This window comes from Panulirus ornatus, chromosome 22 (genome assembly GCF_036320965.1).
Source record: "Panulirus ornatus isolate Po-2019 chromosome 22, ASM3632096v1, whole genome shotgun sequence".
Classification (NCBI taxonomy): Eukaryota; Metazoa; Arthropoda; class Malacostraca; order Decapoda; family Palinuridae; genus Panulirus; species Panulirus ornatus.
The window spans coordinates 17,083,201-17,104,621 of record NC_092245.1 but is presented as its reverse complement, the minus strand read 5'-3'; the positions used below and the strand labels follow the sequence as shown (position 1 = coordinate 17,104,621).

The 21,421-nt window shown below is 44.5% G+C and overlaps 1 protein-coding gene across 1 annotated transcript in view; it reads right to left on the bottom strand.

Annotated features, from left to right (window-relative positions):
* Nucleotides 1–327: 327 nt before the first annotated feature.
* LOC139756581 (uncharacterized) overlaps nucleotides 328–21,421 on the bottom strand; it is a 102,281-nt gene continuing 81,187 nt past the window's right edge. The window contains exons 2-3 of the mRNA XM_071676213.1: nucleotides 18,232–18,913; nucleotides 328–1,507 (exon numbers count right to left, since the gene is read on the bottom strand). Coding sequence (XP_071532314.1) covers nucleotides 543–1,507; nucleotides 18,232–18,844 — 1,578 coding nt within the window. The 5' untranslated portion in view covers nucleotides 18,845–18,913 and the 3' untranslated portion in view covers nucleotides 328–542. The remainder of the gene's footprint in view (nucleotides 1,508–18,231; nucleotides 18,914–21,421) is intronic.

The window sequence follows — 21,421 nt, the reverse complement described above, 5'->3', positions numbered from 1 at the left end:
TGGAAAGTGTGTGTGAGTAGCGAAGCATTACGCACATTACGCCGAGCTCTCAGTAAACCTTTGAATACAACTGGCTGTCATCTGGACGCTCGTCACCGGCTTCAGGGGTAACTGATGTATTTATCGGCGACTGTGAGTGAGTGTCGGACCCCGAGGGGAGGGCGGATTGTGGCGTTCCCTTCCCTACTGCTGACAGCTGCTGCTGCTTCTGCTGGGGTTGCTGCTGCTGCTACTGCTCCTGCAGCTGCATGGATTATCTAGCCTCGTAGAAGGAAGGGTTGCAAGATACACTACGTGAGGGAGGCTGGAAATGAACACAGAATCAAATATTTTTGGTACTAAAAATGCTATTTACCCACAAATAAAACCTTACAAACTTCAGAGCAAAAATATTAATCACAAAAGATAATTCGGATGAGTTAAAAAGGTAAGTACCATGTCATGATAACACTACACTTGTCCGTAGGGATGACCACATCTCCGTCCACACCAACACTTTGAAGCAACACTTGTTTCTGCCCCTTTCCAGTCACCAGGAGGCCTCACAGCGACACAAACTTGTCGTCGTTGTCGTGGGGAGGCGACGGGAAGCCGACCATGTTGTTCATGGATGAAGCTGAAGTGGGTGGCTGGATGGGCGGCGGCGGCGGCGGCACCACCCACCCAACTGTCTTTTTGTTGTCTTGGTTTACGTGATGGGCGGCGACGGGCTGCGACTGCTGGTGTAGCTGAGCCAGGGAGTTGGGAGGGTACTCCTGCATGGTCGACGGTGCGGCGCAGCTCATATGGAGGTCATGACGGGCGTCCCGCATGTGTGGCGGCGGCACAGCGTGACCCTGATGCTGTTGCTGCTGCTGCTGCTGCTGCTGCTGGCCTGGCTGGGAGAGCCCAGCACCCACAGGTAGCAGCTCATGCATGTTGACAGGCGGAGAGAAGGTCGGCGGCCCCATGTAGTGCGGCACCGATCCATGATGGCCCGCCATAGGGCCACTGGTCATCCCGGGCCTGTGGTGTGGCCCGCTGTTGGCTGATAGGTAGTGGTGCGGGTCCTGCAGCTGTTGCGGGCGTGAGGTAGGCTGCCCGTGTGAGGGCGCTGGCATCCCTGGGCCGCCGTGGCAGGCGCTGGAGAGGCACTGCGAGGCCGCCGAGAGGACCGTGATCTCTCCTGAAGGTGACGTAGGCGGCACAGAAGTAGCAGGCGAGGAACACGGCGGGCTAGGGCTTTTGTCAGTGCCACCCTTGGCTTTCTGGTCCTTCTTGTACTTCATCCTGCGGTTCTGGAACCAGATCTTGATCTGCCTCTCGGAGAGGCTGAGCAGGGCTGCCATCTCGATCCTCCTGGGGCGACAGAGGTAGCGGTTGAAGTGGAACTCCTTCTCCAGTTCCACCAGCTGGGCGGAGGTGTAGGCCGTGCGGGCGCGTTTGGTTGGGCCTCCTGCAGCACCCTGGCCGCCCACATTGCCGCCGCCCCCGTTCATTCCGCCACCCTCGCCGCCCACCTCGTAATCTGCAGAGAACATAGGAATTAGTGACCTACCATAATTACACTCATCGTCATCAAAATTCAACAGTTACAAAATATGAGAACCAGTAATGTTGATATTACCTTTACACTAACCACCACACATTATAATTACCATCATCAACTCTATTCCCGTTTCTGTGGGGGATGGGCATAGTGCATTAACCCATGCTGGACCTTGTGTGAGAACTGATTTCTTAGACCTGGGGGTCTCCCACCTCTAACCCATCAGGCTGGTAAAGTCAGCATAGACACCCAGATCCGTGAGGCAGATTAGCTATACCTTTGCCAATCTATGGGCCATTATCAGCAGTTGTATAAAGCCAAAACACTATAATGAAAGCCTCATCTGAAATCCATTGCATCATAGACACAAAAACAAATCGTTACTTATATTAATCGACATAATGATAAGGTTTGTATACACAGTGAACACCTCTGACAATGGGCCTCTTACCTTTTCATTGGGGTCTCAGACTATCGCAATATTTCTGTGTGCCTACCTGCTAACACGAATAGGCAGGCGCTGGTCTATCTGATATCTCTCATGTTCATCATTGTTAACGCCCTTCTCCATTTTAATGGGCTGTTAACTCAAGATCTAAAAAACTAATGTCCTTTGAAATTTATCTACAAAAGGATCGTTTTTGTAATAATAGCTTTACATCAATATCACCGTGGCATGATTCTCGTAATATCTGTGAAGCATCAACAGAAAACAAATATTTCTGCATTTCTTGAGAAAAAAAAAAAGACGCGGAAAATAAATGATAATAGTAGATATAGATAAAAGAAAAACGCATAAAACCTACAACTCAAAGACTAAATGATATATTAAGGCCTTTTGTACGACACGTGACATTTTGTTCGTCACCAAACCACACGATCAGTCATCAAATCACAGAAATAAGAGGCTGGACAGAAGCAACGCAACAGTCGTGGATCGCTCGTCTCACATCCTCACCTTCATTAATACAAGAGCCAATGGTCCAGAAAGAGATACCTTTATCATTTCTCACCTCAACAAGAAGACAACCTCGACCAACACTGCCCGTCTTCCCAAACAAAGACATTAATTCTTTTTTTTTTTTTTTCAGTTTCTCCCTGTGCGATTTTCCCTTCATCTCCCTCACAACTATCTCGAACAAGTCTGCCCAAACCACCATTCCTATTGGGGGTCAGGGGGCGATAAAGTATGAATGAACAATATGTTCCGTTGATATATGGCAGACCTTTCATAATGTGGCTATCACACAATAGGGAGATTTTGTGTGTATGTGTGCGTGTGTGTGTGTGTGTGTGTGTGTGTGTGTGTGAGGAAACAAGGCATCAGTGCGGATCTTTAGAGATAACTTTATTTGAAACTATAAATCGCCGATGATAAAAAAAGTACTGTAAATTTGCTATTTGCTCAAAAGTCTACTGAACATCTAATTCACTTCTTGTTTTATATCTGTTTTCAAATAGTCATATCTATTGCTATAAATATGTCTATATGTGTTTCAATAACATCATCTATATTCATCATTGCACAGTATACAAAGGTGCAAAATAGGATAAGTTACTGAACTGAGTAACGTAAGAAATTTTTTGTGATATGTGGGAATGGGAAGGGACTTAAAAATCGAAGTGTGGGTAGCCTACGAATGGAGGATATGGACGAACTGTGGGATGTGGGGCGTTGAAGGGGCAGCTTGGCGCTAAGGTGTTTGTAAAGGAAAACGTTACAGCAATGACAGCGAATAAACCGACGCTTCGATTTCACAAACGCAGTCACGAACAAGAACGACCATCTCTTTTAAACGAGATGAACATTATGATTACGCTACCACTAGCGCCCTCTATCACCACGTAATGATCGATTACCCAGAGAACTATGAAAAAACCCTGGCGACACCTCCAGGAAAACTTTATCAATAGCTAAAGATATACTAAATCATCAGACTCGAATAATCCCGTGTTACATTACTTGCTCACACACTCTCAGTGGGCCAAGTCCACGCAACGGGTAGATACTATCATCTAATAAAGGGTTACAACACAGACTGTGACGACTTTCAATACACGGACGTCCCCAGCGTATAATTGATGACCTCACAGGGGCCTATGAGCGTAGCTACCATCTACATCCCACCATGTCAAGGGAGACTTATGATTCCACATTGACTACGAGATTGTGCGGTTATCTGGACTAGTCTGTATCATCGTAGACTTTAACGCTAGACATTACAAACTTCATTGGTTAACATAACAGGGAGAGAACCTTTTCACACCTGTCCAAATATTCAGCTCGAGTGCCCTTCGACAAATAATGCTCACTAAGAATAGACAGGCCAGAGCAATAGACAGCTATCACGAAAAAGAGAAAAATCGTATCTCCAAAAAAAAAAGCCACAAATAGACGAGAAACTAATTGGTCTCATATCACGAAAAGGTCTTCAAAAGCTTCCAGACACCTGCAACACAGTGCTCAACTCAGGATACATTTTCCTCGCGTTTCAAGAAAGCCCAGGTAACGGTGACATGCAAACTAAGACGACTAGATACGGACTCAAGGAACTGCCAAACTCTTTTACACAGAGAAGCACCAAGTTGATTATTTGAAACAGCATTTACCAGAGGCCCAAGTATAGACTGCACAACCGTAAAAGTTACATAAGCAAAAAAAACCTTCAACAGAGAGTGGACGGTCGGCCTTCGGAATGTAATTCTAGAGCTAAGTAAACCAGTAATTACTTAGGAAATGCTATGCAACTTCGCTAACCGAGGTATAACCGCAATAACCACAAACAAAACAAAGTCGCGAGAAACTCCAGTCCAAGGCGAGGCCCCGCTAGGTAGCGTGTTGTCACCAACGCTATTCGTAATTTACGGAGTCAGATATCCCACTTCAGTATTAATCATCAGCAAAGGACAACTTTTATGCAGATGACGCCATACAAATGATGACCTTTTTGAAAATACCCACGTTGTATTAATAGAGGCATTACTGTTTTTTATTCCCCTCCACGCGTGATATGTTAGAAAAACGCAGAGATGGACTTCGTTTGCTTGACCTGCCACACCCATCCCCACTCCTCCTCAACAAACCCTCTCTACCCTCCCACACAACACGTGAGAGGAGGAGGAGGGGGGAGAGACCAGGTACCAGACGACACGTCTATAATCGGCTCAGACGACCTGAGCAGAGGCTTAGGTAAGCGCCACGATCCCTCCCTCCCTCGCTTACCTACTGTTCTCCCTGGCGCCAGCGGCGGCTCTCCCCTGCGTCCTACAATTCATCAAAGGACTCCGGAATGTCACAGGATTTGTAAAGAGGAATACGGGGCTCACCTTCATCAGTGTCCTTTAGCCGATGCAACAGTAGGATGGTATTTTCTTAAGCGGGGTCATTTGAATGGAAAATCCGCCCGCGCTAAGGCAAGGGACACACACACACACACACACACACACAAGGTTTGCCGTAATATATAATGGTATTAGACCTGACCTGACCAATTGTTGTATTGTAGCCCAGAACAACGGCAGCACGAAGGTGTTGAGGAATCATTTTTTATTGTTGATGTTTTATTGTTTTGGCTGTTCGAGGTATATATATATATATATATATATATATATATATATATATATATATATATATATATATATATATATATATCCTTAAATTATTCTTCGTTCAACTAGCCTATCCCTTCACTTACTCTCCCAAACTACCGGATAGACTATCCTATACCTAACCTCTCTCTCTCTCTATCCCTGCCTCATCCACCATTCCTGGGGTCTTTACCCTCCGCCTTCCCCTCCCTATCCCAGCCGATCTCGATCTTCCTCCCTCCTCTTCCTCACTCCATACATACCCATCACTGACTCACCGCGGAAGCGCCCCCTCTTCCCCTCCGCGATCCATCTCGTGTAAGTGCCTGAAAGCACTCGATCCCTCAAACAATACAACGGGTGGTTACACTCCAGCTGGACGCGAGGGAGCGGGGAAGGAGGTGGCGGCGGAGGTGGTATGGGGGTTATGGAGAGGGTGGCAAGGAGAGTGGCTTTAGTGTGAAGGACTTAGTACTTACGACAAGATACTTTCAAAAAGCATTGCTAGCGCGTAGAGCTCACCACAGGAGAATCAGGAGTTGTGTGTGGAGCGGAGAGGTTGTATGTCCGTGGAGTGAATGCCAGTTGTCCACTCGTGAGTGAGGTGGAAAGAGAAGACAGCTGCTTGAGCCAAAGGGGCGAACTAGGTACAGTACTTAGATAGTTCTCGCCGTGTTTCTCCTTCATGAAACATCTGAGACTGTTTCATGAAGTCGTTCTCGAAACGCTTCATTGTTCCAAAACACCTCAACCACTTAGATGTCTTCAATAACTTCAGGGAAACTCGGATCATCATAACATCTGAACGAAGACATTTATAATAGTATTTTTTAGGAAGCCTCGATTCACGAAGTGGACATCAACGCCCTTTTCTGAGTCCCGTTGGCTCAAATGTACATATAGATATGGAACTCAGGGTTCGGAAATCTCTGACACCACAGCGTGCACTACCAGCCAACCCAGTCACTCAAAAGGACAAAGTCCAACCATCACACAAAATAGAGGAAGATTGCATGACAGCCCCGGGATTTTTTCTTTGTCTTTACTTAGCGGGAGCCTTTGAAGTCGTGCTGGTGGATTAGGAGTAAATAATGGCAGCAAGATAAGCAAAAAGCGAAATGAGCGGTTCGAATCCCTATCGTCGGCTTCGTTCGCGAGAGTCCGAACCCTCGGAGCAAGCCAAGATGGCTGCTTTAGAAGCGCAGGGGACACCTCTGCCCTGATGAGCCTCCTCGCCTCGAGTTTTGGCGGTAAATCGTTATATAATATCGTTAGAGAGGGGATATTTTGCCTTGCGGCCGGCAAATAAAGCGTTAAACAGTGGGTATAAGGAGGTTGTTTTAGTGAGCAGTGTGTCGGTCGAGTTTAAACATTCCCTGTTGACACAGCCTGACCAAACGCCCTCACCTGGTGGCCGCCAGCCGCACCACCATCACCAACTCTGGAACCTGATTTTTTTTTTTATTATCATTTTTTTTCCCTTGCGCTCTCTCTCTCTCTCTCTCTCTCTCTCTCTCTCTCTCTCTCTCTCTCTCTCTCTCTCTCTCTCAGCATATTTTGGTTATGAGAGGTTTTCCCTGTTGCACTTGGAAATTGATGGTGTTTGTTGATCATGCCACAAGAAAGGTTTAGATTTTTCACAATGATAGAATTTAAAGTGGGTTTCATTACTCCACAGATGAAGTATGATGATAATGATGAACCATAGGGTATGATATAAGTAATGAAAAGTATGATATAAGTATGATATAAGATAGCTGTCTATTAAGCACATCAACTACATCAAAAGAAATCTTTGAGTCCTTTCTATTCCTTTTCTGTTAGAATAGAATAGAAATTCTTCACATATCCTTTACTACATTTATATATTTACATAAATGATAATTCTTAATCATATAACTTCCTAAGCAAATGCAAACTTGATAACGTTTTCATTTAATCAAGTTTTAGCATCAATTTAATATAGTTTTTTATGATAGCATTCATTCCCATACCTGACTACTCATGATATATATATATATATATATATATATATATATATATATATATATATATATATATATATATATATATGCTTTCAGTTTTACTGGAAGTGAGTAAAGTGTAAAATCAAATCCATTAAATTTGGTGTCAGAATACCACAGAATGAAGCGGTGGACAAACAAACGGATATGTAATCAGTGATCGGGAGTCCACTGGAGAACTAGAGGTGGAGAGTAAACAGAAATAGAAAACGGTGGACAGGGGAAACGAAAGAGAAAATGAGAGATGGGGAAAATATTGGAGGATTTGGAGATAAACTTTATATATCTATAGTGGATGCAGGGAAGAATGAAGGAGGCTCTAGTAATAATACGAGCTAAATAGAAGAATAGGGATGTAGGCGGTTGGACGGTGGGAAGAAGTGAAGATAAAAAAAGAAAGAAATGAATGAGGGACGTAGAAGTAGATGATAGAAAGAGGTGGACACAGATTGTGAATGAAAGAGAAGACGGTGAAGGGGAAGTGAGAAGGGAGACAGGGTTCATGTGTTGCCAGTGAATCATAAAGCAAACTCTCTCTCTCTCTCTCTCTCTCTCTCTCTCTCTCTCTCTCTCTCTCTCATTATGGATACTAAATATGTTTTGCCTTATATACATATATGTGCAGGACCTTCACTTCACCGAATCCACTGAACAGATGGAAGTGATAAAAATGAAATAGATTTGGAAGAAGATATGAAACGAGCGCTCTTGAGGAAGAGGAGCGAAAACATATGATAAACGTGTGAAAGAGAGATATGGTGTGATAAACGGGGATAAAGAGACAATAGAATGAAGAATAGATAATCACAAATATAGACTACAGAAAAGTCTGAGAAAGTCGTTTAACTACTAAACACATCAGAAAGTGGGAAGATATTTCTAGAAATTAAGATATAAAGAATTTTTATATATATCATATATATAATATTCTATATATAATGATTATAAGAAAAGACTGACGATAAACACAATCGTATCACTGCATAAGATAAGAAAGGCTAGCAGCAAATAAGAACGTAAATCATTGAGAAAAAGTGAGCCAATACGAAAATTAAGCAACGCCAACAGAAAACGGGGAGAAATAAAGAAAAGGGGAAAATAACAACTGAATCATAAAAAACTCTTAGAGAAAAAAAACAACCTGGATGTATGAGAGAAAAGACACGTTGGAACGATAGGGGAAAGGAAGAGAAAGTAAACAATAACAAGGGATTAGAGAGAGATTAGAGAGAGAGAGAGAGAGAGAGAGAGAGAGAGAGAGAGAGAGAGAGAGAGAGAGAGAGAGAGAGAGAAGCAGCAGGGAGGGCAAGAGGAGTCGAAGCGAATCAGAGAAACAGTTTTATCCTCAGCGTCCGGAGCCCCGCCCGCCCAGCGGTGGTGATCCATCACACACCATTGACAAAATCGAAGCAGGAATTAATTTTGTCCATGTTCCCCCCCAACCAAGGGTTTTGTGGAAGGGTCAGATGTCCTTCCTGGCCGGGACGTGGACGGCTGACTTGCTTCTCCCATCCATAGAACCCCTCCTTCAAGATCTGGTTCTCCTTGGTTTATTGCTGTCCGATGAGGGAGAGAGGTCGTGGAGCGAGGGATGGCCAGGGTGTGTGTGTGTGTGTGTGTGTGAAGGACGGGTGGGTGTATGTTTGCTTCAGGGTGAAGGGAGGTGTGTGTGTGTGTGTGTGTGTGTGTGTGTGTGTGTGTGTGTTAAAGGGTGAAAGAAAAATGGTGTATTTGGGGAAGGAAGAGAGTGTGTTAGAAGAAGGAAGGGTGTGTGTATGTCTGTAAGAAAGTGAAGGAAGGATACATACATATGTATATATATATATATATATATATATATATATATATATATATATATATATATATATATATATATATATATATATATATATATATATGTACATTATACTTCTTAAAGGGGAGAGGCAAAGGCTGTGTGTGTGAGTGTATGCATGGCAGAGGAGGTAAGGGTGGTGCTGCCGCTTGAGGAAGGAACCGACAGTTGTCTGTATGCGGTGTGAGGGGTGGAGGGAGTATTTCATATGTATATTTGTATAAGGTGGGGGCTGGCCATGTGTGCGCCTGCTTGTCTGTCCGCACTCGTGCTCAGGCATGCGTATGTGCTTATGTACATATATATGTGTGTGTAAATAATGCTGTGAAAGCAAGCGTGGTGCCTCACACATGCTATGACACACACACACACACACACACACACACACACACACACACACACACACCCACATTTGGGCTTACAAACATTGCAAGCTCCAACAGACATTCCTTAGTTTGGCAAAATGAAGTACTCGTGTATCATCAATGGCTTCGTCAGCTTCCCATCCTTTTTCCTACCGTAACTTAAAGGACAGGCAGGACTTCTGTGGCTCTCACCTTCGACAGCTTTTGACTCGTTCATCCGTAACATAATCCTCAACGATGCCATTAACCTTGGGCTAGGGATGGAAGCCTCATTCCATGGCCTGCAGTAACCTCCTCAGTGAGCGTCGTCAGGCTGTATGCTTCCGAGGGGGGTGGCCATTTCCGACCTCCAGCAGCCCCCCTACCTATAGTGTCCCATAAGTCACGAAAATACGAGGCTTTTGCTCTTCCTCATCTTTATAAATGATGCTTTGATGACTGTACCTGCTCAGGTGATATATGCACGACAGAGCCACTATTTTTGACATTCTTAACAGCTTTTAGAATTGGACTAAGGTCGACTATATCACCATCGACCAAACAAGGCAGTACGTAGTCTGGTATGTCATCCTTGCATCCAGCCATGTCTTGTCCCCTTCCACTACGCGCCTTCCCTCTCCTCATAACTGGTCAGTACATCAAGCCTCTCGGCATCACTTTAGGGCATAAACTTCAGCAGGAAAGAGCGAGCCAATACCATGGTTAAATATTCCATCTGTCGTCTTGACATTGTTCCTCAACCACGTGAACTTGGACTCCCCACACACATCAACACCAGAATATCACAACTCTCTTTATTTCCAGACTAACGTATGCCTCCCCTAACTAGTCTTCCTCTCAATGCGCCAGATAACATTGGAGCTTTTAGAAAAGATACAGATATGAGTAGCTTGATCCTCCTCGGTTCCCTTGACGCTACCGCCAATAGAGAGGAGCTGTACACAGTGATCCTTCTCACTCTTTCCATCTATTGTCTAAATTCCCGACCTCATACAACGATTCGAGACTTAGCTATTGCAGTAAACTTGGCTCTCTTCATGTAACACCTGAGATCCTTCGATCCCAACTTGCAAGAAGTGAAATAAAAATTCTCGACCGTGTCACGAACAGGACTGATTATCTCCTTTGGAAGACTGTAATGTATTCTTTTCAGTGTTGCACGTAAAATAATAAGCTTGAACTGTACTTAACCCTTACAACTCATCCCCACTAAGCTCCAGAGACCTCTAACACCCACTCCACTTCGGTGTTTCCTGGCTTTTACTCTGGCCTCAAGTAACAGTCCAAGTTCCACATTGTTATAGCTGTGTTAGTGGCTGTCGTGTTGGTGGCTGTGGTGGTGGCGCTGTTGGCAGCTGTCGTGTTGGTAGTGACTGTAGTGATGGTGGCTGTAATGATCCATTTACGTGTTTGTGGAGGCGATTGTTTTCGTGATGGATTTTGACAGTGGTAAATGGTAATTTCGGTCGTTTGTATGTTATTGTTTCAGTTACTGTCGTAGATACAACGACGGTGACACTCAGGTGCTCTCTCTCTCTCTCTCTCTCTCTCTCTCTCTCTCTCTCTCTCTCTCTCTCTCTCTCTCTCTCTCTCTCTCTCTCTCTCTCTCACGCACACATACATACAGACAAAAACCTTACACCTTCCTTCCTTCCTTCCTTCTCTCTCCTCCCCTCGTCCTTATGACCCCACCAGATAATAAGAGCCAACCACTGTAACCCAATTACTCTCCTCTCCTTTCTTTTCTTATTCCTGATTCAGGTTCGTCAACCCAGATCACTTCTTGGTGATCTGTGTCAAGCGGGTCGTCTCCCACGTCGCCTGGAGGAGAAGGACTTGAAGGAAGAGGAGGACGAGGAGGAGGAGACGAATAAGATCTGTGAGGAGCTGAGAAAACGATAAGACTTAGAGAGAGCAAAGTAGAGCGGATACAGAGGACGAGAAGAGTGGATAAGATAAGGTTTAAGAATGGATTGGATTGCATAGGAGTAATCTTGTTTTACGATTCCTATCATAGTCGAATTCCCTTATTGTTCTTTGTACTAAGTCACTCTAAGTACTGAGTCACTCTGAATGGAGAGTAAGTCATTGTTTATATTGTTTGTTGTTGTGAATCAGATGTAAAACTATCATGAAATCGTGACTAAACTAATGTATCCTTGATCCCCAAAAACTGTTCACTCGGCCGTATTAACTGGTTCGAGACAGTGACCCATGCGTTACCAGTTTCTCCTTGAGACTGGGCCACGACGACGGCATCCAGCAGTTCGAGGTGACATTCCCAAAAGCTAAGCTGACCTAAGATGATGCCTGAACACCATCCCCACAGCTATAGTGGTACAGCGTCCCTCAGCTCAGCTAAGCTGGCTTAGATGACACCCGACAATAAAAGTCTTCCAGGCAACGTGAGCTCCTGCACTGTTGGCTCGTAGATGAGTGCTTAGGATGCAGGTGCTGCTACTCCTACCTCGGGATAATACACACACACACACACACACACACACACACACACACACACACACACACAAACACGCAACACACACACACATATGTGTGTGTGTGTGTGTGTGTGTGTGTGTGTGTGTGTGTGTGTGTGTGTGAAAGAGATGCTGTTCGTTATCATATTGCATGTGTAAGATTCTGTTCAGGAATTACTGTACACTACCACAATATACACAACAAACACTACCAGATGCATCGCTTAACCCGATATGATGTTAAACCTTAACAAGACGTAAGCTGTCTCCTCCTCAAACTGCCATTCCGAACCCAACACCCAAGCTCCTGTCTGACAGTGTTCTTGGCAAACCTCGCCAAAGCTAAAGTTTATATATGTGTGAACTAACATAGCCGCTCCTCTCCTAACTCGGACGGACTTCGCAAAACCTGGTCTATCTAGAGTTTGGCTGATTCCTCGTGTTTCAGTATTCTTCAAGATGGGAAAACCTGCCGTATATCCTAGTTATGTTGGCCAAATGGTGTGTGTAGCTCTGGTAAGATGAGAATTACTGGCTCCATCTCCCTGCATCAACGTGAGAGATAGATGAACAGAAGCAGGAAGTTAGTAGACATAAAACCAGAATGACCATAGTTTTTTCCATATAATTTTCAATCATAACAAACTAACCTATCCGGACTGGGAAAGACTTTATGATTCTTTTAGAAATATATGTGATGTGACTTGTGCATATCGAAGCAATAGGTGAAGCTGACCTTACAACAGACTACCAACGCTCTTTTCACACCCCTGACGCACCATCTATATATTTGAAATATGAAATTAGCGATACTTAGCTATTGTTTTATAACAATAGATATCTAATAGCCTATTATAGATGTTCTCAAGAAAGGGCTCTGTAATTGGGGGTTTCAAGAGATTTTTTTTAGAGCTTTTGTCAATGGAAGGTTCGAAGAAGAGGTTTTGAGGAGAGTGTCTGGAGGGAGGAGGAACTGTGGTTGCTGTGAAAGATGTCATTCCTTAGTTCGAAGAATTATTTATGTTGACGAACATTTCCACAAGAGAGATGTTTCCTGGTATAAAGAATATATGTAAGTCTCTGCTTTTCATATATACAAAAACACATAATCTACTTAAACCCACACGCGTGCACAATTTATACACGCGAACACACATGCACACTTCGCATACGCGCACACACGCACACATAAACACGACCAACATACACGCTCAAAGATATACCTCCATCCTTGCCACAGTTATCGGATGAGGAAGGATAAGATTGTCAGGGAGCTCAACCCACACTCTCCTCTCCCCTCCGACTGTGAGGAAGACGCGCAACGATAAACAATAAACCACTGACGTGATACACCACCGAGAATCCTTCTCACTCCCACCCCGTAAACTCCCCCCGATAAACCTTCCCACATAATCAAATTGTTTTCCCCGACATGTCACAGTTCCGAAAAGAAGAAAAATCGATGTAGGGAATCCACAAGGGTTCCACCCTCCTCCTCTTCCTCCTCCTCCTCCTCTTCCCTCCCCCCCGTTTCCCAGGGTAAAATATGGTAGTGGTAGCGGGCGTGTCAGGTGATGACTGTGTGGGTGATGGAGTGCCTCCGAGTCGAGTTCGCTGTCCCGGAGAATGGCACCGCAGCAGCGGTGAATGATGACCTGCCTTGCCTCACTGGATCAACCAGAACTCAGTTGAACAGGTGTCGGGGAAGGGTGCCCCTCGGAGAGCCATAGAGGGAGATGACGAGAGGCTGGGAGACTCGGAGGTAAGGTGAAACAGAGAGACAGTGAGTATGTGTGTGTGTCTGTGTCTGTGTGCCACAGAGGGCCGTAGAATTAAAGAGGAAGGGTAAGAGTGTCAGAGGTGACTGAGAGCGACTCGCTATATCACAGACAGCTGGATTGTCCCTCAGGGGTACAGATCGTATAGCTATACTACAAGTAGCTGCTACAGATGTCGCAAGCGAGACACGAATTGGGAAGAGAATCATAGACGCGTTTAAGTGAAGTAGTGTCTTGTGCGGTTCATGGAAGTACATAAGAAAGCCAAAGACTAGAACCTGATGGTTTTATCACGAGGTTATCTGTTGGGGCACATTATATGGGAAGGACAGTTAACAAAAGACCCATTGGTTTATCACGATGTTGTCTTCTGAAGGATAGTACATGGGAAAGACAGATAACAGAAGACTTTGTTGGTCCATGACGTTAGCTGCTGGAGAACAGTATATGGAAAGGATAGATAATAAAACACCTAATGATCTATGGTAATATCTTCTGCAAGAATGTAATAGTATCCGAAACTTCTAATTTGAATAGATGGAGAGAGGACGGTAAAGTAAAAAGCTGATAAAAGGTTAGATATGTGGCTAGACCATATTAGTTGAGAGCAAAAGAGGATTAAGACCGAGATACGGTAAGGGTCCTGAAGTCTCCCAAAAGGAATCATATGGGGAAGAATCGCGTGAGAACGTATTAAAAAGTATTAGGGTGATAGGATTTTAGTGTGAGTATATGTAAGAAATAATATACTAACGACAAGGGAATAAAGATATTGAATACATATACGTAAAAGCAACTAGAGATTGAAGCGCTCTTGTTGGATGTGTTCCACATAGAGCCTCAAGAGAGAGAGACGGAAGAGAGTCTCATCAGAAATATGATATCTGAAGAGTTTGAGGATGTCATGAATGAACTCTTAGGAAAAGAAGACTAAAGCCTCGGCAAATGTAAGCTCAGAAAACAAAACTAAAGATTACACGAAGAAATAAGATAAATACATCTTAGGTGAGGTTTCCTGGATGTGTTGCGGCCTCTGAGCCACGAACCATCCGTCTTGAATGACACCAACATCCCGATAGAGTATCCACAAGTGCTGGTGCGACCCGGCTCTAAGATCGTACAAGAACTGGAATTTACTGGGTTCACACTCTCTGAGATTCACCGGGCATATATATATATATATAAATATATATATATATATATATATATATATATATATATATATATATATATATATATATATATATATATATATATATATGCATTCAAATCACCCATCACTATGACCCGGTCTCGTGCATCAAAACCACTAACACACTCATTCAGCTGCTCCCAAAACACTTGCCTCTCTTGATCTTTCTTCTCATGCCCAGGTGCATATGCACCAATAATCACCCACCTCTCTCCATCAACTTTCAGTTTTACCCATATTAATCGAGAATTTACTTTCTTACACTCTATCACATACTCCCACAACTCCTGTTTCAGGAGTATTGCTACTCCTTCCCTTGCTCTTGTCCTCTCACTAACCCCTGACTTTACTCCCCAGACATTCCCAAACCACTCTTCCCCTTTACCTTTGAGCTTCGTTTCACTCAGAGCCAAAACATCCAGGTTCCTTTCCTCAAACATACTACCTATCTCTCCTTTTTTCACATCTTGGTTACATCCACACACATTTAGGCACCCCACTCTGAGCCTTCGAGGAGGATGAGCACTCCCCGCGTGACTCCTTCTTCTGTTTCCCATTTTAGAAAGTTAATACAAGGAGGGGAGGATTTCTGGCCCCCCGCTCCCGTCCCCTCTAGTCGCTTTCTACGACACGCGAGGAATACGTGGGAAGTATTCTTTCACCCCTATCCCCAGGGATAATATACATATATATATACATATACACATACACACACATACACATACATACGCACATATACACACACACACACATACATATATATACATATGAGAAATGTAAGAAACAATTTAGAAAACTGAAACTTCTAGCTTGAAATGAATGAAAAAAAGAATGTCACATAATGGTTCAACCTCTGGCTATGGAAAAAAGGAAATGTATAATTTATTTACACAAACGTCAATAGCAGTTCTCATCAATTTAACCACTGTATCAATAAGCTGTATCAATTTTCAAGTATATATCTTGTAATTCAGAATAATTACAGGAAAATTTATGGCCAACATTTGATGGAATCCTACACAGCTTTCCATGGTTTACCCCAGACGCTTCACATGCCTTGATTCAAGTGCGTAAGACAAGGGAGCAAATGGGAACTTCGGTGAAGGGCGCAAATGGGGAGGTGATAACAAGTAGTGGTGATGTGAGAAGGAGATGGAGTGAGTATTTTGAAGGTTTGTTGAATGTGTTTGATGATAGAGTGGCAGATATAGGGTGTTTTGGTCGAGGTGGTGTGCAAAGTGAGAGGGTTAGGGAAAATGATTTGGTAAACAGAGAAGAGGTAGTGAAAGCTTTGCGGAAGATGAAAGCCGGCAAGGCAGCAGGTTTGGATGGTATTGCAGTGGAATTTATTAAAAAAGGGGGTGACTGTATTGTTGACTGGTTGGTAAGGTTATTTAATGTATGTATGACTCATGGTGAGGTGCCTGAGGATTGGCGGAATGCGTGCATAGTGCCATTGTACAAAGGCAAAGGGGATAAGAGTGAGTGCTCAAATTACAGAGGTATAAGTTTGTTGAGTATTCCTGGTAAATTATATGGGAGGGTATTGATTGAGAGGGTGAAGGCATGTACAGAGCATCAGATTGGGGAAGAGCAGTGTGGTTTCAGAAGTGGTAGAGGATGTGTGGATCAGGTGTTTGCTTTGAAGAATGTATGTGAGAAATACTTAGAAAAGCAAATGGATTTGTATGTAGCATTTATGGATCTGGAGAAGGCATATGATAGAGTTGATAGAGATGCTCTGTGGAAGGTATTAAGAATATATGGTGTGGGAGGAAAGTTGTTAGAAGCAGTGAAAAGTTTTTATCGAGGATGTAAGGCATGTGTACGTGTAGGAAGAGAGGAAAGTGATTGGTTCTCAGTGAATGTAGGTTTGCGGCAGGGGTGTGTGATGTCTCCATGGTTGTTTAATTTGTTTATGGATGGGGTTGTTAGGGAGGTAAATGCAAGAGTTTTGGAAAGAGGGGCAAGTATGAAGTCTGTTGGGGATGAGAGAGCTTGGGAAGTGAGTCAGTTGTTGTTCGCTGATGATACAGCGCTGGTGGCTGATTCATGTGAGAAACTGCAGAAGCTGGTGACTGAGTTTGGAAAAGTGTGTGGAAGAAGAAAGTTAAGAGTAAATGTGAATAAGAGCAAGGTTATTAGGTACAGTAGGGTTGAGGGTCAAGTCAATTGGGAGGTGAGTTTGAATGGAGAAAAACTGGAGGAAGTGAAGTGTTTTAGATATCTGGGAGTGGATCTGGCAGCGGATGGAACCATGGAAGCGGAAGTGGATCATAGGGTGGGGGAGGGGGCGAAAATCCTGGGGGCCTTGAAGAATGTGTGGAAGTCGAGAACATTATCTCGGAAAGCAAAAATGGGTATGTTTGAAGGAATAGTGGTTCCAACAATGTTGTATGGTTGCGAGGCGTGGGCTATGGATAGAGTTGTGCGCAGGAGGATGGATGTGCTGGAAATGAGATGTTTGAGGACAATGTGTGGTGTGAGGTGGTTTGATCGAGTGAGTAACGTAAGGGTAAGAGAGATGTGTGGAAATAAAAAGAGCGTGGTTGAGAGAGCAGAAGAGGGTGTTTTGAAGTGGTTTGGGCACATGGAGAGGATGAGTGAGGAAAGATTGACCAAGAGGATATATGTGTCGGAGGTGGAGGGAACAAGGAGAAGAGGGAGACCAAATTGGAGGTGGAAAGATGGAGTGAAAAAGATTTTGTGTGATCGGGGCCTGAACATGCAGGAGGGTGAAAGGAGGGCAAGGAATAGAGTGAATTGGAGCGATGTGGTATACCGGGGTCGACGTGCTGTCAGTGGATTGAATCAAGGCATGTGAAGCGTCTGGGGTAAACCATGGAAAGCTGTGTAGGTATGTATATTTGCGTGTGTGGACGTATGTATATACATGTGTATGGGGGGGGGTTGGGCCATTTCTTTCGTCTGTTTCCTTGCGCTACCTCGCAAACGCGGGAGACAGCGACAAAGTATAATAAAATAATAAAAATATATATATATATATATATATATATATATATATATATATATATATATATATATATATGATAGATGTGAACAAGTGGAGAATAGGGATAAGTGAAGAGGACATAGATGAAACACTGAAAATCCCAATCTAAAAGTGAAATTTTACCAAATGATCCACGCTAGAGAAATTGAGACTCAGCAAAGGACAAACATTGGTATAGAAACAAGGCAGTAAACGAACAGAACAATTTACCAATTAAGGTCACAATTGCTAGTATGTTGGTTAATCATAAACGTATAACTTAAATGCATGAAATAGTATACCAGGAGAAAACTATAGACATTTTTCGATATGATTTAGATGGCATTGTTATGTGTATGTATGTATGTATGTGTATGTGTGTGTGTGTGTGTGTGTGTGTGTGTGTGTGTGTGTGTGTGTGTGTGTGCTTTTTCAGAGCTCGAGATGCCTTACCTGTGGCAGACGGGAGAGAGATGGGTGTAAGCTGGTTCGGCGGCGTCACGACAGGAGGAGGCTGCCCTTGCGTGGTCGTAGGCTGCTGCTGCTGCTGTTGCTGCTGCGTCTGCTGCTGCTGCTGCTGTTGGGTCTGGTGCTGTTGGGGTGGTGGCAGCTGTGGCACGTGGGTTTGCACGGGAGGAGGCTGGGCGACGTTGGCCATGGGAGTCACTGGGTTCTTCTTGCCCTGGGAGCGTGGCTGGTCCCTCGCCCAGGTCATGTAGTCTTTGTTGAAGCCTGGCTGGCAGTAGCCCGCCTGCGGCGTCGCCATGTAGGAGCCATAGTCCACCTGCGGCATCTGGCCCATCATGTGCTGCGGCATCATGCTAGAGGTCAGGCCGCACGCGGCTCGGTAGTCCATATACTCGTCGTAGTACTGGCCGCATGCGCCCGCCTCGTAGCCGTAGCTGCTATTGAAAGGGTTCTCGTAGTAGGAGTAGGGGGTCGGCTGCGCCGGATACGTCTCGTAGAAGGTCTTCTGCATAGCTGGGTTGTTCGAAGCTGCGTTGCTGGTTCCGTCCTGCGTCTCACAGGTCACCAGGTGGACTGACCCTTGACCTGGTTCACCCATCTCCTCGACCTCAGGTCACGTGCCCACAGCCCGGCCAATCACGCGTGGTCACTCAGGTCAGCCGCGATCCTGCAATAGGAAATCACATGAGTTTATAAAAGCCAACCACCCTTGACCTCACTTGACCCCGCCCACAGTGACCCAGGTTTAGTGTCCTGAGAGGTCAGCTAATGATATTTGTATAATTCAATGCGTTAATTTCTGCCTATAACCGTTTATTCGACATTTATCCAAGGAAAACTTGTAATCTATCGTCCCTTCCTGAACCATTCTACATCGGGGAGGTAATTCTATAAACAGATACCCATTAGAAATGGCACAGACAAATGAGCATCTCGCGTGTACAGCTAATTCGTATTAGATATGGTTGTTCACAGTTTTCATGGCGTTTAATACTCCTCATTAGAATAATTACATATTTTCCATCCACCAGTCTCCTATTTCCATTAAGTTTTCAATCAGTGATTTACATTTCGGGCGATGGAATCGTACCTGAGCGAATTACGTTCTATTATAACGATTGGCCTGGAACTTTATTGAAACTATAGGTGATGATAATAATCATAATTGTTTAGAGAACAATAGAAATATGAATAAGAATTTAGTAGCTCTTACCATATAGCAACAGGGGCATAAGGACCATGAGCCAAAGATCTACGCAGTCTTGGGACATATATATATTCAATTTTTCTCCTCAATATTATGTATCAAGCCATCAATATAGGAATTATATTATCTATCTTCTTAAAAGTTTTTCATTTGATTTTTTTTTTTCACAATGAAGTCTGGATTTTTTTCATTTCTTGTTTTTGTTTTCGGTTTATTCACACTGCTAAACGTGCCACTTCCACCATGACGAATAGGGCCCCCACGACGACGAGTAGGGCCCCTATGACGACGAGTAGAGGAGCTTACGACGACGAGGGGCCCCCACGACGACGAGTAGAGCCCCCATCACGACAAGTAGGGCCCCCCTAAGACGATGAGTAGAGGGAACTACGACCACGAGTCCAGGGCCTACGACAACAACAAATTCCCCCTCGGTGACGAACAAGACCCCCGCGACGACAAGGAAGACCACCCCCACGACGACCCCGACTGCACCACATCCCCCCCGCCCTCTCGACGACTCTTTAGAACCCCAGGAACACGAGTTCAATAAATCCCCGGCGACGAGGACGCATACACTCCCCCTCCACAACAAAGGGAGACAAAGGTACTCACTGGCTCCGTTCCCCTGGGGAGGTCTTCGTCCTCGTCAAGCACCCTAGACAAGCTTGATCCGCGGGGTCCTCAAAGTCCAAGACGGGGAGCCACTTCAGTGTTTCAGTCCATCACGAGAACTAACGAGAGAGAGAGAGAGAGGGAGGGAGGGAGTCCTGTCGTTGTGTCGTGTACAGCCTCGGAGGAAGAGGAGGAGGGGGGAAAGAAGGGGGAGGAGCAAGACTTCTTAGGAGGAGGAAGAGCTGAATGGCGGCGAGAGTGGATGAGGTCACACACACACACACACACATACACACACACATACACACACACACAAGAATGAAACGAGGCAGAAATTATCATTTTCTTTAATACTGTCTTAACAGCTCGTGACCTGCTGTTGTTATCTGGGTAAGTTAACTAACATAAAGTCACAAACAAAGGGATTTTTTAAAAGGTCAACTGAAGTATAAGGGGGATCATTACCTAACCACCTGTCGAAGTGGCTAACAAGCAAACCATCTAATGTCTCCTGGAGGATGCTTTTTAACCCGAGGCTACAGCGGTTATCAGCGTTACTTCCTGTCCTTAGGTAGGTCCCCCCCATCCCCCCTCCCTCCCATCCTCCCTCCTTCCCATCCTCCTTCACCCTCACTCCCTCCCTCATCCCCACAGGACCCTAGAACTTCACCCACAGGTCTAATCACCTACTGCCGCCCCCCCTTCAGATGTCACTTACACAGATCCAACAGCAGGGTTGAGGTCCCCAAGGCTCATAAAGTCATCATATCCACTTAAGGAGAGTCATCATCATCGAAACCATCATTTGCCGGTGGTCGTCATCGTCATAATCACCACCATCATCACCTAGATTAAGTCATCATCACAACTCATCAACTCAGGTAGTAAAATGTAGTCATCTGTGTCGTGAGTTCAGGTCACCTTAGGATTATTCAATCATCATCGAGTTAAACCACAATCATCACCTATGAGACTACACAGGTAGTAGACTCATCATTACCAGTCATTAGCGAAGGTATCTTCATTGGTCCCCAGGCAGGTAAAGGAGGTACCCTCGGACCCACCAATATAGGCAGAGTTGCCAGCATAACTCATTAGTATAGGTGAAATTCGTTGTCGTTAATTAGGTTCAGTCATTATCATTACCTACAAGCACAGGAAGAGCCTCTATCAATACCCATGAACACAGGGAAAGTTTTCCTCATTTCTGATCACGGGAGGTAAATTACCGTCATTACACGGGAAAGCATAACCATTATTCACTTAAAATGATACAGGCATAAATAAGTGGCTTCTGCGTGAGTGTGTGTGTGTGTGTGTGTGTGTGTGTGTGTGTGTGTGTGTGTGTGTGTA